The sequence below is a fragment of the Trachinotus anak genome, unplaced genomic scaffold (genome assembly GCF_046630095.1).
Source record: "Trachinotus anak isolate AG129_WGS33_773 ecotype Australia unplaced genomic scaffold, CSIRO_AGI_Tana_v1 ptg000011l, whole genome shotgun sequence".
In the NCBI taxonomy this organism is placed as follows: domain Eukaryota; kingdom Metazoa; phylum Chordata; class Actinopteri; order Carangiformes; family Carangidae; genus Trachinotus; species Trachinotus anak.
In genome coordinates, this window is record NW_027273862.1 from 26,744,494 (window position 1) to 26,761,766 (window position 17,273).

The 17,273-nt window shown below is 42.5% G+C and overlaps 1 protein-coding gene across 2 annotated transcripts in view; it reads left to right on the forward strand.

Moving 5' to 3' along the window:
• Window positions 1–17,273, forward strand: part of lrp4 (low density lipoprotein receptor-related protein 4) — a 120,516-nt gene that overhangs the window by 96,652 nt on the left and 6,591 nt on the right. The window contains exons 15-34 of one of the 2 annotated variants that reach the window (XM_071489450.1): window positions 5,636–5,812; window positions 7,860–7,985; window positions 8,881–9,089; window positions 9,692–9,773; window positions 9,869–9,974; window positions 10,069–10,270; window positions 10,524–10,713; window positions 11,467–11,598; window positions 12,238–12,378; window positions 12,472–12,558; window positions 12,643–12,814; window positions 13,011–13,173; window positions 13,304–13,529; window positions 13,683–13,986; window positions 14,390–14,608; window positions 14,751–14,885; window positions 15,472–15,580; window positions 15,874–16,066; window positions 16,441–16,554; window positions 16,809–16,920. In XM_071489450.1, coding sequence (XP_071345551.1) covers window positions 5,636–5,812; window positions 7,860–7,985; window positions 8,881–9,089; window positions 9,692–9,773; window positions 9,869–9,974; window positions 10,069–10,270; window positions 10,524–10,713; window positions 11,467–11,598; window positions 12,238–12,378; window positions 12,472–12,558; window positions 12,643–12,814; window positions 13,011–13,173; window positions 13,304–13,529; window positions 13,683–13,986; window positions 14,390–14,608; window positions 14,751–14,885; window positions 15,472–15,580; window positions 15,874–16,066; window positions 16,441–16,554; window positions 16,809–16,920 — 3,199 coding nt within the window. The remainder of the gene's footprint in view (window positions 1–5,635; window positions 5,813–7,859; window positions 7,986–8,880; window positions 9,090–9,691; window positions 9,774–9,868; window positions 9,975–10,068; window positions 10,271–10,523; window positions 10,714–11,466; window positions 11,599–12,237; window positions 12,379–12,471; window positions 12,559–12,642; window positions 12,815–13,010; window positions 13,174–13,303; window positions 13,530–13,682; window positions 13,987–14,389; window positions 14,609–14,750; window positions 14,886–15,471; window positions 15,581–15,873; window positions 16,067–16,440; window positions 16,555–16,808; window positions 16,921–17,273) is intronic. The other variant, XM_071489451.1, reaches the window with a different exon arrangement.

Genomic DNA, 17,273 nt, shown 5'->3' on the forward strand with positions numbered 1-17,273 from the left:
ATACACATATACAGACACACACACACACACACACACACACACACGCCATAAATGAAAACATAAAGCTTTGCGTGCCTCTGTTTATGTTGTCGCTTCCTACAGTGAAGCCTGAGCATGTGTGTCTGTGTGCACTTAAAGTGGGGATCTGGCATTTACAGACGTAAGCTGGCAGGGTACTGATCTGTCATGCACGCACGCGCGCACACACACACACACACACACACACACACACACACACTGGCCTGCCTCTGAGATGTCTCATGCTGCAGTAAGATTTGTTTCTCAGGTTTTGTCTGATCGTTTTTGTCCTTTTCCTGAATCTGTTTCTTTACTCCTCATGTTTATCAGTCAGCCGAACATTACAGGACAGCATGTTAAGCTGTACAGGTACAGAAACACATTAAGGCAGTTTAACAGCAATCACTCGTTCCTACATTTCAAATGAATACAGTCGGTTTTCCAAAATCAAATACTGTAAAGAATCAGTATTTCTACTGCAGGCTGCAGGCAGACCATTGAGTTATCCATGTCCCTCCATATATTTGCCAAAAAAGAAAACAAAAAATTCACCCATGTTAATCAATCAGTGCAATCAGTGTCTGTTTGTAAGGAGCCAAAAATGCATGACCAGATTTGTGCAGAATTGGGGGGGGCAGTCGTGCCTTGGGCTAAGGTAACACTACCAAGAAACAGTTTGATTTTGGGTGTGATCCAGGGGTCCTCAACCATTAGACAAATGTGACTGTGAAACTAACAGGCACAAAGTAGACTCCAGTTCATGACGTGGTGTTTTCAAGGTCAAGAAATCAGTTTAGTGGTCACAAAAAGACCAGGTGAATCATGAGTTTTAATATTAGCTGATGAGTAGCTTTCAATTTGGGATTTTCTTTTCTGATTAAGTGAAAAAAAAGAGTGTGGAAGCATATCAGTGAAAATTAAGAGGGTTTAAGAGAAAAGGACAGGGAAATTGTTTGGTGGAGGGTGTGTGTGTGTGTGTGTGTGTGTGTGTGTGTGTGTGTGTGTGTGTGTGTGTGTGTGTGTGTGTGTGTGTGTGTGTGTGTGCACCCACCATCAGCCCATGGAGCTCTCCTTAATGATGTGTGCTCTCAGGATAAAAGGCTGTAATTGGCCCTGTCCTTTCTCTACAGCCTGTGTTTGCTCAGACAACACACAGGACAAATGGGACGTGTGTGTGTGTGTGTGTGTGTGTGTGTGTGTGTGTGTGTGTGTGTGCACGTGTGTGTGTGTGTGTATGCACGGTTACATTACGAGCTGCCATACCCAGGAATGTTAACAAGTGTGTGTTTCCCTACACCTATAGTTCTGTGTGTGTGTGTGTGTGTGTGTGTGTGTGTGTGTGTGTGTGTGTTACATAGAGTGACAAACAGACAGACAGAAATAGAGAGAGGGTGTGTGTGTGTCCATGCACACTAATTGGATGTGTGCCAGCTCCTCCGTCACTGGAGCTGGAGGGCAGGCGGATGTCATGGATAACGCCGCTATCCAGTCTCCACACCTGTGCACCTGGAGGTGGGAGACAGGAAGAGAAGGGGTGGGCTGTTTGTGTGTGTGTGTGTGTGTGTGTGTGTGTGTGTGTGTGTGTGTGTGTTTATACATCTGCCTGAGGACAAATCCTGTATACTGCAGTGATGCCTCACTGACAATGAGTCGTCTGCTGTGTGGCGATACACTGGATGTCCAGTCAGTTCTATAGGAAGCAATGACAGTAAACCAATAAAACAATGCCCCCTTGTGGACAGCTGCTCAGCTCACAGGTATTAACATGACATCTTACATTTCACCAAGGAACAAAGGTGTTGGTTTGTACAATAATAATGTACAAGTAAGTGGGGTCATAAAAATATCAAAGTGTTCATCCTCTGGAGAGATTCTTCCTTAAATCCTACTTTAATTTATCTTTTTAAGAAACCTTTTAAACTTTCTCCTGTAACTAAAGCTGATACATCTGACCGACTCATTTACATGTGCTCAGATGATCAGTCTCTTAAACTGTGTGTCTTTGAGTCGTCATGTTTAGTTTTATTTTGTTCATTTGTCTGTTTCATTGCCATTTATGATTTATATCAAAATCTCTGCTTTAACATTGTGAGTTATTTCAGAGAAATTCAAAGTTTGGATGGTGCAAGCTGTTATATTCTTGATCTTCAAGGACAGAATACATGACAAACCTTAAACTAGAGTCACTATCTTTTTACTTGCTTTGTCATTTTGTAAACGACAATAAAAGCTGCACAGCTCAAAAAGGAATGTGATTGTGGACGGAAACGTTCACTGTGTTGTAAGTCCATCCCACGGCAGTGTTGTGTCCGGCTGGTGTGGCCGGCGTGCTGCTGATGACGTGTAGATTAGAGAGTGTGACAGATCCGGTTCAGGCGTGAGAGGACCGGGGAGGTGCCACATGTAGGTTAAAGGGGACATTACTGTGAAGGCTGGTTGGGATGTTTGATGCCCCGTCGGCACTGCAGCTGCTCCCCCAGCTGTCCCGGAAAGAAGGAGCAGGAGGGGGTGTGATGGGATGGGATGGGGGCGCCTGGATGACAAGGAAGAAGGTGACCATATCAAAACCAGGCGCCTCTGTAGATGTCGATGACTCACAGGGAGGGAAGGGGGTGTACCGATGTCTCCCTCATGGTAGGATAAGATCACAAAACCCACACAGTCAGCCAGTATCACCTCACACACACCTGGACCTGTCTGAAGAGGAGGGAGAATTCTTTACATATCCTTTGACAAGACAGCTCCAGAGCCAAATCATAATTGTGCCGATTTTAGACAATTTAATTCAGTTAATTAAAGACTCCCTTTTATGAAAATCAAGTTTTTGGCCTTGTTAACATGTCCATGTGGTGTTTTTTATATAATGCAAGACATATCGTGAGTGAAATAAGCAGTCAATGTCATGTTTGAGTATTTCCACCTTGAACTGCAGTGAACCAATGACAGTCTCATAAAAACAGATTCAGATACCCAGATTTATGTCATATAACTAAGGAACCAATCCTGTCAACTTCCAGGGATGATGGGTGGGACTAAATAAACCAAAAACTTTGTCAGTACAGAGAGCGAGAGTTTGCATTAGTACAACCACTAACACTGTGTCAGGCACTGCCAGTTACAAGCTAACAAACAGCATGAATAACTAAGTTTACTGTTCTGATAAGACTGCTAGTCTCTGATTTTGGTCACAACAAACTCCTGAGTCTGGGTCTAACATGTGTCTGAGTCTCTCTGATGTTTCCTCCTCTAACCATCTTGATGCACTCTCTGCTCTTTCACCGGTCAACCTAGAACAACCAGCGGCGGTGGGGGGGGGCACAAGTCCTGATCCAGATTTCTCAGTGAAGAAGTAGATGTGCTTCCAGCCCCAGTTTTTCCCTTTTTTCACTTTTTATGTTGCAAAACCATGTTAAACAAAATATTAATCATTGCAAATTATTTTTTATATAGTTTAAAAGATGTCTCGAGAGGAACTTTAAATTCTTATATGGCTGCTTGTGTCTAGAGATTTGAGAACTTTGGGCTCCTTTGTTAAATAAAAAAGGGTTTCTACTGAAAAACATGTTCACATTTAGTTTAAGTTAAGTAAATTAGTATTGTTTTGGGATTAGCACCGAAACTCTGGTATTGTATCAGTCCTTGAAAATTTCCCCTAGTGAGGACACAGTGTTAGATTGCCAGTAGTAGGCATTTGTAATATGGAGAATCGAAGATGCTAAGACTTCACCATAGGAATAGTTCAAAATTAAACTTGTTAATGACTCTGATGGACAAGCTATCTTATGGTGACACCGTGCCTGCATCTCATTGCTGTCTCTGTACTGCAGTTTCAGAGTTTGCTGATATTGATATAGTTCTAATAAGATTCAATCAGCTTCTAATATTTAGCACAGATTTCACATGTGAGGAAACATTTTCTGGAGGCAAACTAAAGTAAAATGTGTTCTTTGTTCATTTAGACTAATGCAGGAACGTTCACCTGGACCACAGGAGCAACTAATAGTTTATTGCTCATAAAACGTATACATATAGATTAAAACGATAAAACTTTTGTCTCTTACACTTGAGCACACACACAATTACTCTGATGCTCGTGGCTCGTTATCATTCTGGTCTCTCTCCAGTTTTAGCCATTTACCACTTGACATTTATGCTGCACTGTAAAACACTGTCATTAAATGAGCAGTGCTGTTTTTAAAAGCCCTGCACCAGCACGCTCACCGCACCACCACCACCACCACCACCACGGCTCTATGTAGCAGCAGAAATCACTTTTTCCATCCATTCAGACCTCTGATCCAACTGGCTGTGCAGCTACTCCAGTGGAGGAGGGATTAAGCTGGAGAGAAAGAGAACATTAATTTTGACGAGTGTGGAAGAGTCACCCCAAGCAGATGTTCCCACTGGATACAAATCTGCAAGGAGTTCCCTGTCACATATGTTAGTGTTTAGACCACTGAGATGGGCTGTGAACGCTGAGACTGACAATTATCAGCACAAGTCAACAATTTACACAGAGACGAACGCAGTCGCAGATGCAACGCCTCAATGCAAATTTCTAATGTAGCCAACTTTTTAAAGGGCCTTCAACTTACTACTAACTATAAGTGGTGGGATTTTACATGAGCACATTATTATCTGCTAAAGTTAGAACAACACATGGTTATTTGACTTAAATCTTTTCTCTGTGTTCTCACTTGTCTGAGGTGGTTGGGGGCTCTGTTGGATAAAGTGACATCAGTTGTGCCTTTCTATTTTTTTTTTTACTTGATTATTGCTCATTTATCCACAAATGTTTAATAGACATTGTGTACACAACATGAAAAAAAAGGGTTTCAAGACAGTCGAGGAAATCAAAAATCCCAAATACTTAGTGTTTCCATGTTTTTCTCTTGTTAAGTTAACCATCATTTAGACCATCAAGAGATACTAAAACTCTCCATTTAAACCAAAACCTATGAGGTTGTTTTTGGATTAGAATACTGTTTACACACAAGAGGATGAGAGCATCTGGGCAACACTACTGTCCTTCACATTAAAATCTCCCATTAAAATGATTAAAATCAAAGAGAAGAACTGGACCAGTCCAGAATCAGGCTCTTGTATCAGTCTGACCTTGTATAAGTGCTGCTCATGATGTTGTGTTCAAAATCTGGACGGAAAAGTCACGTTACTTAAGGAAAACCGATGGAGCGCCTCTGCTTTTGGATTCTCCGGCCACAACTAAACCAACTACAGGCCGATGAGAGGCAGAGTAATTGAAAGCAGCTCTAAATGGGGAAGATATGACATCAGCCAAGCCCACAGCGCTGAATGGGAGGATGTTTGGAGAGAGCTGGTGGAACGAGCCAAATTCAGCATTTGTTCTTTCCAATTTTTTTGTGTTTGGAAAGAGGCTTCAAATCTCCACATTAACCTCACAGAATCAATATTTTTGGTCATTATCAGGGTGTCAAACATAGCGCCTGCGTTAGTTTACTTTGATGATTAACTTCCTTCCAAAAAATGGGTCATTCTTTCATGAGAAATGTCTTTGGCCCGTTCAATCAAACGCTTCAGTGAGCATCTCTCAGTCTTTCTGAGCTCTGTCTATCTCTCTCTCTCTGTCTCTCTTTAGGCCTGCCCCACCCATTTGCCATCACAGTATTTGAGGACAGCCTCTACTGGACCGACTGGCACACCAAGAGCATCAACAGCGCCAACAAATTCACCGGCAAGAATCAAGAGATTATTCGCAACAAGCTGCACTTCCCCATGGACATCCACACCCTGCACCCCCAGAGGCAGCCCGCAGGTCGGTACACAGCCGGGTCAGGAGCTAAATGCTCATTTTAAAGTGTGGTAAATGTCCATGAAATATCCCACACTCTTTTCACTGTAAATGATTATTGGTAGAATCAGCCGACACTTAGCAGCTGGTGAAGTTGAAGTCGTAACACTATAGAAGTGTAGTTCTCCAAATAACTCATTGTTCTATGTTCTTTAATATGTTATAAGGTTGTATTGTTGATATTGGAATATAAAATTACTGCAAGGTCACAAAGCAACAACTTGAACCAGGGTAATCAATCGCATCACAGTGGAGGAGTTCAATCGATTGTTTTGATTTTGTAGGCAGAATTTCATGTTGATAATGTTAGATTTTGTTTCTGTGTTTTGCCATCAGAGGCAAAAACAAAACATACATTCATTTTAACAGTAATGTGGCCAGTTCTTTATGAGCAACAGTCTAGGAAAAAGCTCAGTGACATCACAAGTTGGGATTCTCGTTTCGAGAACAATGGACCCATTTTTAAAAACATCCACATTAGCAGCCTGAAGCAGAAGAAAATGTCATGCATCAAACAAAGACTCAACATTAGAGGGAGAAAGCTGAGCTGGTTGAGGACAGACAGAAAATAAGAACCGTCTTTAGAGGTGTTGAACACAGGGGTGAAAACTTTTCTCTCACGGTGGCGAACCCTGAGATGATAGCATGATTTGTTGCTCTAGTGTTAGACCCTGTGGTAAAACAGCCAGTTGAGGTGTTTTATCAGCATGATAACATAGTGTTGTGTTCTTTGCTAACAAACCATGTTGAACTTGAGTTCAGGCCAATAGAAAGTTTTGGTTATCATGCTGATAGAATACTGTAAACAGTCCTGACACTAATATGAACTGTGAGCTGCCTCTGTGCTGGCAGAGGGAGGTCATTCACTTTTCTTTTTGTTTTGGTTGAGATTTATTGAGTCATGTTAGTTCATCTGATGAACAGATTTGAACTCTGCATTAATTAAACAAAGCAAAGAGGCCTCTGGACTCAAGTGAAATCCAGACACACACTGTGACATTTAGAAGAACAGGCTCTGCAATTGATGTTTATAAAGTATACACAGTATTGCCTTCTAGTTTCAACACTATGCTCCTTTACTTTCTTTCCAAGAGTTAGAGGAGGATTTGCTTAGCTTAGCATCAGGACTTGAAGCAGAAAACAACTACCAACATACAGCATCTCAGCTCACTTGTTAGCATGCTCTACCTGGTTTGTTTAAAGGAGCTGTTTGCAAGTTTTGCTATTGCTACATAGCTAACCTTAACATTAACAGCTGTTTATTTACCAGTCTAGAAGAAATGTTGTGAGACCAGCATCAGACTTCATTCCTTTACTCACAGAGAGCTGTCTCCTGTGGTGGAAAGCATGCTAACCAGCTAGCCCTGGTCCGTCTCATCACTTTCTTATAGGGACTCACTGTAGCCTCCAGTCTGCCCTGAAGACGTGGCGCTGCTCAGAGGTGTATTTTAACCTCACTGGCCCGAAGCGCTTGTCAAGTGACAATCACCACCACCTGCCCCCCAAAAGAAACTATGTTCATGGGCAGAGAAAATTAACAAATGGCCCCTTTTATTCATACAGAAATGTATAACTACAAGTTGTGCTTTTATGAACAAGTTAACTGCAGAGAGTGTGTCAGCGTATTCCCAAAAGTGCTGAACTATTCCTTTACATTTACCTGAAAGAAACAAATACCTCCTCATTCACTTTAAATAAAAATTCTGTGCTTTACACGTATGTTCTCACAATTTGAATTGGACACATTGCCAATGTATAAAATGAGTATCACTGTTAAGAATCACTACATCCTCAGATTTCAACAATACAATGAATGTGCAAAATGGCATCACAGAAAATAGATTTGGCAGCACACAGTAGAGAGGCAGACAGAAAACAGAGGGAGAAATGATATGCAACCTAGGACCTTGTTTGGATGTAAAAAAAAACAAAACAAAAAAAAAACTATAAAAGATTGCCTAACCCCATAAATCATCACATACTGAGCCGTGTGTCTCTGTCTCTTCTGTAGGAGGCAGGAACCGCTGCGGCACCAACAATGGAGGCTGCAGCCACCTGTGTCTTCCCAGCAACAAGACTTACACCTGTGCCTGTCCCACCGGCTTCAAGAAGGTCGACCACTACAACTGTGCCAACGGTGAGTTTCCAAACACCCAGCACCTTGGTATTGTCACTGTCGAGTGGAAACTTTGTATGTCCAAAACCATTACTTTTAAGGAAATGGAAAAAAACTGTTTTGTTTTGGGGCCTGCATAATAATAATCGAGCACCACAAGATTTAATCACAAGCTCTTTTTAATACTTTTTTATTTGTTAAATATTTGTAATGACATACAAGGTTTCTGCTCAACAGCAATGCTATGTGTCATAATTTAATGGACGTTATATAATTGTTTATTTAAGTAGCAATAAATGTAACAATTTTAGCAAGTTAGCATGTGACATTTATTGAATGCATTAAAATACTATTTCATATTTTTTATGTAGCAGTTATTATAAAACACACACCAATATATTTGTTCCCCTGTGTTTGAATTCTACTCATTTTTAATAACCTGGAAATGAGAAAAGATAATCTGATAACATGAATTTAATCTTCTTGATCAGCCCCGCAGTCGAGGTGTTGGTTAGGGAAGAAGTGCACGCAGAGGAGACATTACAAGTGAAATTCCAACTAATGGAATTTTAGAAGTAAAAATGACATGTTATGGTCCAATGCAGTTAAAGTAGTGTTGAACTAAATTGAATTTTATTTGTAAAATAAGTTTTTATTGAATGTTTTTATTTTTGTGACAGTTGCACTGCTTGAAATAGAAATATGTGACACGTAGACACCCTGTAGTTATAAATGTTTTATTATCATACCAGATGATTATATTAGGGGAAGGGTTGTGATAATATTAGTCGATTTGGTTGGATTTGCCCTTTACGGGCTGTTAGTTGTCTGTGTGGTAGTGCTGTTTTGCTGTGTTCACTGTTGACCCCACTGTTAAACCTAGAAGACTGACAGAAGACCTTTGGTCTTTAATCAGGTCTTGACAAGTTCCTGCTTTTTGCCCGAAGGACGGACATCCGACGAATCAGCTTTGATACAGAGGACATGTCCGATGATGTCATCCCTCTGGCTGATGTGCGCAATGCCGTGGCGCTGGACTGGGATGCCAAAGACGGCTACATCTACTGGACGGATGTCACTACCGACTCTATCAACAGAGCGCTGTGGAATGGCACCAAGCAAGAGGTCAGTCACATTTATACTCTGACTGAACTCAACACAGACATCCCATCAATTCAATCGGAAGCAGCAGCTGCTGAATACAGATAGATTTAAGTTAATGCAATACTGCCATCTACTGGGGCTGATGGGAAAGTGGACCAGCAATTCATGCTTGCTAGAAAAAATAGACCGTGTAATAGAGTTTATTTGATATGTGATACATTTAGTTTCGCTTGTTTTCCACTGCACAAATTCACACAGAGAGAACACAACAACAGACACACAAACACATGTCCCGGTAAGATTTAAAAGTACAAATGTTTTTCCAGATACTATAGCTATTGGTCCCTATTTGTTCATGGGAAGATGGAATAGTAGCTGTGAAATAGTGGCTTTGATTTATTCTCTTGATTCATCAATATTAGTGTCAGATGTTTTTAATGTTGTTGTTGTTGTTGTTGTTGTCTTTCTCTCCAATATGAATAACACCAAAAATTATAGACTGTATATCTTTTTATTTGTATGGATCTCTCACATCTAAGGTCTCAAAGGTTCAAGATGTAACCTGAGGCGAAATTGAAACTAGACCTGGAGAATTTAGATCTTTGTTGTCCCTGTTTTTGCAGGTGGTGGTGGACACCAGTCTGGAGAGCCCAGCAGGTTTGGCAATTGACTGGGTGACCAACAAGCTCTACTGGACTGATGCTGGTAAAAGACGTCATGCATCATGTGTCATGTACAATCACTGTCATAACTAGTGCTCCCACATTTCAACAGCTCATGTCATGTCTTGGGTTTCTCAGGTACAGATCGTATCGAAGTCTCTAATGCTGATGGGAGCATGCGGACTGTGCTGATATGGGAGAACCTGGACCGGCCCAGGGACATTGTCGTCGACCCAATCGGAGGGTGAGATATTAAAAAGATTTAAAAAGTAACGTATGAACCTGAATCTGGCATGACATTCTCATTATTTCTCATTTGTTTTATTCTTTCTCCATAGTTTCATGTACTGGACCGACTGGGGTGCCAACCCGAAGATCGAGCGTGCAGGAATGGACGCCTCCAGTCGCATTGTCATCATCTCATCCAATCTGACATGGCCCAACGGGCTCGCCATTGACTACGAGACCAAACGCCTGTACTGGGCAGATGCTGGCATGAAGACTATTGAATTTGGCAACTTTGATGGTTCTGACCGACAGGTAAAGGGTGTTTTTAATTTGCCATTCCATCATTTTTATCCTCACTAAGTTAATGTTCTTCTGCTGATTTGTTGGAGAAAGTCTTTAAACATAAAATGTAAATAGAAGGAATAAAGTATTCTGTTAGCAGCAGTTTGATCAGTAGTGGAGACTAGCTTTCTAGTTTTTCTCTTCATTTGAAATTAACACGATAAACAGATGTTTAGAAGGGTCTATAAATCTCACCACACCTCTGCTGCTGTTGTGTGTGCAGGTTTTGATTGGCAGCCAGCTGCCGCACCCCTTTGGACTGACTGTACACAAGGACAAGCTATACTGGACAGACTGGCAGTCCAAGAGCATCCAGAGCGCTGACAAGCTCACCGGCTTGGGACGACACACACTGGCCGAAAACCTGGAGAACCTCATGGACATTCACATGTTCCACCGACATCGTGAGACAGGTGTGTGTGCACCCACATGCTCGATCAAGACTGAAGCAAACATGTGCAGTGGAGTCAGCAAGTAGAAGGGCAGTGACACGTTTTTCATTTTCGTTGTTATGTCTCTACAACACAATGGAGCTGAAATAAATGAAACAGTGACTGCAATATAGAATTTGCTGCTGAAATTTTAGGATGTTTGCATCCATATCAGATAAATAGTTTAGAAGCTCTAGCAATTTTTACTAGTTAATAACTGTTATTTGCCCAAGCCAGGCAAATGGACCTCTGGGATCCTGAGTTATGGAGCAGCCTGTCCTGTTAGCATGAGCATAAGCAGCCAAAGTTCAAAGCATGTAGAGCTTAGATTAAGATCATGCATAGTACAAACTATACAAATGAAATACTCTTCTGTCCTGCCCTGGGTTTGTGTAGTCTCTTGTTACAAAGATAAAAAACCACTCTCTGCTTTTCTGATTTTTGCCGCCTTTTCTCAGCTCAGATCCAGTGTCTCTGCTGACACTGGGGGGATTACAGGTAAACTGAACCCACATCACTGAGAGGGCAGAGAGCCTCAGGGGCTCAATGCCAAACTAAAACCTCACTGATCTCAATGATGTGTGGGGGGCTTTCCTGTGTTCTCCAACAGCTTTCACTGTAGCGTAGTCTGTTTCTTTTTTGTTTGTCCCACTGTCTTCCATTCCTTGCCTCTAAGCAGAACTAGAACCTTAGTTGTTGGATGAGCTGAGTCTGGTTGTGTGTCTCCATCTGCAGTGCATAACCCTTGTGCGGTGAATAATGGAGGCTGCAGCCACCTCTGTCTCCTGGCTCCTGCCCCCAAAGCCTCCAGCTGTGCCTGTCCCACTGGGATCAACCTGCAGACGGACGGAAAGACCTGCACACCTGGTATGAAACAACCTCTGTTTGCATTTCTGAAAGATTTGACCCAAAAATTTAAATCGAGGAAACACTGCAGTTTCCACAATGTCCACTGAGGATAAATGTCGTAAAATATGCTCAGAATTCACATTAATAAGATTATACTTATAACCTAAGATGATACCTCATAATTTAAAGTTATACTTTGTCTTCATTGTAAAAACTAACCCAGCACTTGTTGTCTGTAAGTTCATATTTACAGTGCAAACAGTAACAGCGAATGCAGATTGATGTTTCATGGTGGAAATTAACCAAAATGCAAAGAAATATAGGCTGAAAAAATGGGTAACTGGTGAATCCAATATCTACTATAACCTACAATGCAACATTACGCTTATTATCTGCGTCAACAAAGGCATGACGGGAATAGTAGTACAATAGTAGTGACAAAATCCTTGAAAAATCTCTTCTATTAGTCTGCAGATAAAAGGAGAAAACTACACAGAAAAGCATCGAGTTCAAAGGGTTAATACCAAAAACTGTAGATAAAAGTGTGTCAGCCCCCTTTGTGTTCTGACAGAGAGGTGCTGTGAGGTGTGTTGACGTGTGTGTGTGTGTGTGTGTGTGTGTGTGTGTGTGTGTGTGTGTGTGTGTGTGTGTGTGCAGGAATGAGCAGCTTCCTGATCTTTGCACGGAGGACGGACATCAGGATGGTTTCTCTGGATATCCCTTACTTCGCTGATGTGGTTCTGGCCGTCAATAGCTCCATGAAAAACACCATCGCCATCGGTGTTGACCCCAAAGAAGGTCTGTATGTCTTGTTTTAAAATCTGTTTCTCAAAAAGATAAGTGATGTAGACTTGGCATCCTTACGTATCTGTGTGTGCGTTGCCTCCGCAGCAAAAGTGTACTGGTCTGACAGCACGCTGAAGAAAATCAGCAGATCCAACATCAATGGAACAGCACATGAAGAAATCATATCTACAGGTGAGGAGGGTGGCTTACATGTATGATACGGTTTAACTCCACCCTGCTGTAGCATCACGAGTTCATCTTTGTCTCTCTCTGTAGGTTTGGTGACAACTGACGGTCTGGCAGTGGACGCTTGTGGCAGGAAGATCTACTGGACAGACACAGGGACCAACCGCATCGAGGTTGCCAACCTGGACGGCTCCATGAGGAAAGTTCTCGTATGGCAGAACCTGGACAGCCCTCGGGCCATCGCGCTCTACCACGAGATGGGGTAAGGCTGCTACAGGCACAATAGCTTTTTATTTTCAGAGCATTTGGTGCAAACCTCTGATTGTACTGTCAAAGATGTAATTGACCAGACTTGTAATCCTCAGTGCTGTCTTCATCATCTAGTTTCAGCTTTCCTACACTATCTGACCTTTGACCTCTGTGTCCTTCTTCTCTTTCCCTCTCTCTCTCTTCTCCAGTTATATGTACTGGACAGACTGGGGAGAACATGCTAAGCTGGAGCGCTCAGCGATGGATGGATCCGACCGTGTGGTCCTCATCAGTAACAACTTGGGCTGGCCCAACGGCCTGGCCATTGACATGGCTGGCTCACAGTTACTGTGGGCTGATGCTCACACTGAGGTCAGCCGTGACTCCTCGTGATGCTCATTTAATTTTCAGCCCAACTGTAAAAAAGGACAAAAGTCTCTTTTTTTTTTTACAGCCTTGTAATGTTGTCTACTGACCTTCTGGTATCTTTGGTTCTGTCCAGCGTATTGAAGCATCTGACCTGAACGGGCAGAATCGCCACACCCTCGTGACTCCAGTCCAGCACCCATACGGTTTAACCCTCCTGGGGCCCCATATCTACTGGACCGACTGGCAGAGCCGCAGCATACAGCGAGCAGATAAGAACACCGGGGCCAACACTATCACGGTGCGAGCCAACCTGCCAGGCCTGATGGACATCCAGGCTGTGGACAGGGAGAAGCCACTGGGTGAGTTTGAGGACTGGAAGTTGAACTTTGAACCTTGGGATGTTTGAAAGATTACAAGAAGTGTAGTGTGAATCCAGTATTTTGGAGCATCTGTCCTATTTTAAGTACTCCTCTGTCTCTTTGCACCAAGTTTTCTCTCTCTGGTCTCTTCAGGTTTTAATAAGTGTGGCAGGAGGAATGGTGGCTGCACCCACCTGTGCCTGCCTCGTCCCAATGGCACGTCGTGTGCCTGTCCCACCGGCATCTTGCTCAAGGGAGACGGCAGGTCATGTGACGACTCACCAGAGACGTACCTGCTCTTCTCCAACCGTGTCAGCGTGCGCAGAATCTCCCTGGACACCAACGACCACACTGACGTACACGTACCGGTGCCAGAGCTGCACAATGTCATCTCACTGGACTACGACAGTGTAGACGGAAAACTTTACTACACTGACGTCACCCTAGACGTTATCAGGTCGGGACGCAAAGATCTGAATATCTGCTTGCAATCTCTCTTTTGCAATTTGTGTTTTAGCTTTAATTTAGTAATAAGGATTTTATGATCTTCTGTATTAATCAAGGTCAGTCATTGTCTAAACAAAAACAAAAACAGCGTCATTTAGTGTAATTCAATTTGTTTAGCCATGGGTTTTTTAGGGAGGTCTTTTTTTCAAGCTTTTACCTTCCTACGTCTCCTGCACAAGCTTGTTTAGTTTGGATTCATGTATGTCTGTTTACATGTAAGTAGAAATGTGCTTGTATATATAGGTGCCTTTTTGTACATATCAGATATTTACATAGTAACTGCTTCTTTGTTACTGTGCAAACAAAACAAATAAAAGTCGCCTAATATCATCAAATGTCTGTCCTCTACTTAGGCGTGCAAACCTAGATGGCAGTGACATGGAGACGGTGATCAGTCAAGGCCTGAAAACCACAGATGGGCTAGCTGTAGACTGGGTGTCCAGGAACATGTACTGGACCGACACTGGGCGTAACACCATCGAGGTGGCCCGCCTGGACGGAACAAGCCGCAAAGTCCTGGTCAACAACAGTTTGGATGAACCCAGAGCCATCGCAGTGTTCCCAAGCAAAGGGTAAGGGGGGGGAGTTTTGGCTCACAAGCTGTTAATAGAAATTTCTAAACAAGCCAGATAATAAAGTCGAGAAAAAGATAAATATTAACAAAAAGGTTGTTTTTACAATAGTCTCCTCACCAGTTCAGCCTTGTCTCTGCAGGTTCCTGTTCTGGACTGACTGGGGTCACATTGCAAAGATTGAGCGATCTCATTTGGACGGCTCAGACCGAAAGGTCCTGATCAATACGGACCTTGGCTGGCCCAACGGTCTCACGCTAGACTACGACACACGAAGGTCAGAGAGAGAAGCACATCTGTGGGGGGGAGCTACCTGTAGGGATTTTTTTTTTTTTCACAAAAGAGCCTTGTAAATTAAATTAGAGGAGATATTATGAAGGTTTCATGATGTAATAACCCTGGTGGATCATCAGAAATTCTATCTATGAGACAAGAAAAGAGTCCTGAAGATTATACAACAGCCAGTTATTGTGTAACTACTCAACATAATGAGATTAATCATTAAAATCATGAGAGGATTTAGCATATTTGACAAACTGGCTTGTATAACTGTACAATCTTAACTTTTTACATTCTTTGGTGTGATAATAGAATGATGATAGCAGCAGTGATAACAGTGCAACTGAGGGGTCAAGCTTAGACTGACGAAAGTTGAATCAAGTCTAATTATGTGCAATTAGAGGATAAACTTTTGATTTAGGTAAAAACACAACCTTACCCCACTAGTGGTAAGGAAGTTAAAAAAAGCCAAGCTGTCTCTCAACTTTTCATCCATCCAACACTTTTGTTTTCTTGTGTGTATTTAGCGTTACAGCCTCACAGGGTGTAGAGGTGCGTTAATGATTCTTTGATGTTTTCTGCAGGATCTTCTGGGTGGACGCCCACTTGGACAGGATCGAGAGTTCAGACCTAAACGGGAAACTGCGTCAGGTCCTTGTCAGCCCCGTGTCCCACCCGTTCGCCCTCACGCAGGTACCCCCACCCTCACCCCTCCTCACCCTCTGCTGTGGGCTGACCCTCCTTCCTCCACTCACCTGCTCTCTTTCACTCATCGGCTCACCGTGTGACTCTCACTGGTCGTCTCTTCGTCCTCCAGCTCATACTGAACTCATTCGACTTAACCATTTCTTCTACTTCCCTTCCACTCTGACCCTCATTTTTCTTCCTCCTCTCTCCCTCCCCTTTTCCCTTCCCTTTCTTCCTCCCATCCCCTTGCTCCTTGTCTGTGTTTTTCCTCTCCTTTTTCTTCTCCCGTGTTTCCCCAGTTGAAGCCGGTGTCCTCCCCTCTAACTCCTTTCTCCCGACTCTCGCAGCAAGACCGCTGGATCTACTGGACGGACTGGCAGACTAAGTCCATCCAGCGGGTGGACAAGCACACGGGCCGTAACAAGGAAACAGTGCTGGCCAACGTGGAGGGGCTCATGGACATTATAGTGGTATCACCTCACAGACAGACAGGTAAGGAGGTTTTTCTTCTGACGCCTCCAGCAGACATGGGAGACACCAAAGACCTCACTATGTTTTCCTACTTTTCCTGTCAATACTAATACAAAGAGAACAAAATCAATGCTAGAGAAAGAATTTTTTTCACCTTATAGTTGTGTTGTTTGTCTTTCTTCTTCTGAAATATTCAATATCAGTCTCTCAGTGCTACGCAGTCATTATCACCATTGATTGGTTAGAAAACAGGATGATTTTTTTCAGTCCCTGTGTTGAAAATGTTTTGTGATTTTTAACATGATATTTTTTTACAACACCACAAACTACATCCTCAAAAATGCACTTCAAATGTAACCAGACTGTCTGTGAATGATCGCCATCCTCTAATTCAGGTACCAACCTCTGTGGCGTGAATAATGGCGGCTGCACTCACCTCTGCTTTGCAAAGACCAACAGCTTTGTGTGCGCCTGCCCGGATGAACCAGATGGGCGACCCTGCTCCACCAGTGAGTGACCGCTGTGATTGTGCAGTGTGTACCGGACTGTTGCATGTGCTGACTTTTAGATGTTTGACCATGAGGAGCTTTGCAAACAGTGATTTAGTCCAAATCCCATATTCTTGGCCAATAAGAAAAGCTCATAGTTGGATTATCTTGGCCACAGTTATTTCAGGTTAAAAAGATGCAGTGACAAAGAAATAAAGGTAAAGTCACTAGTTTGCTCCAGGACACTCAAATTCTGATCTGCTTGTGTTTATCAGTTTCGGGCTACATCCCTACGTCTCCTGCCAGAGGAACCAGCAGCACTCCTGTCCCTAACAAGATCCCTAAAGCTCCAACAGACACTCCACACAGAGGACCCTCGCTGGTCAAGTACGTCTGTTTGTCCATTTGGATATTTGTTTAACAGGAAAGCTCCTTTTTAAACTGATTTGAACTTTACTTGCTCTAAAATGTAATAACTTAATGATTATTTAATAAATAATAAATAATAATAGCTTAAAGTATGTCAGAATACTTTCATGGTATCACACTGAGAAACAAGGTGAAACAAGCTGCTGAAGGATTTTCTGTCACTTCCTTTAGTTGTTCACCTAATTTGAAGAAGTTGCAATAATTGGATAAAGTGAAGTTGCTTGTCCTTGCACAAAAAAACATTGAATTCTTTCAGTCGTAAAAGGTCAGAGAATTTTCTTATTCCACTAAGGACTAATTATGTCACTGTT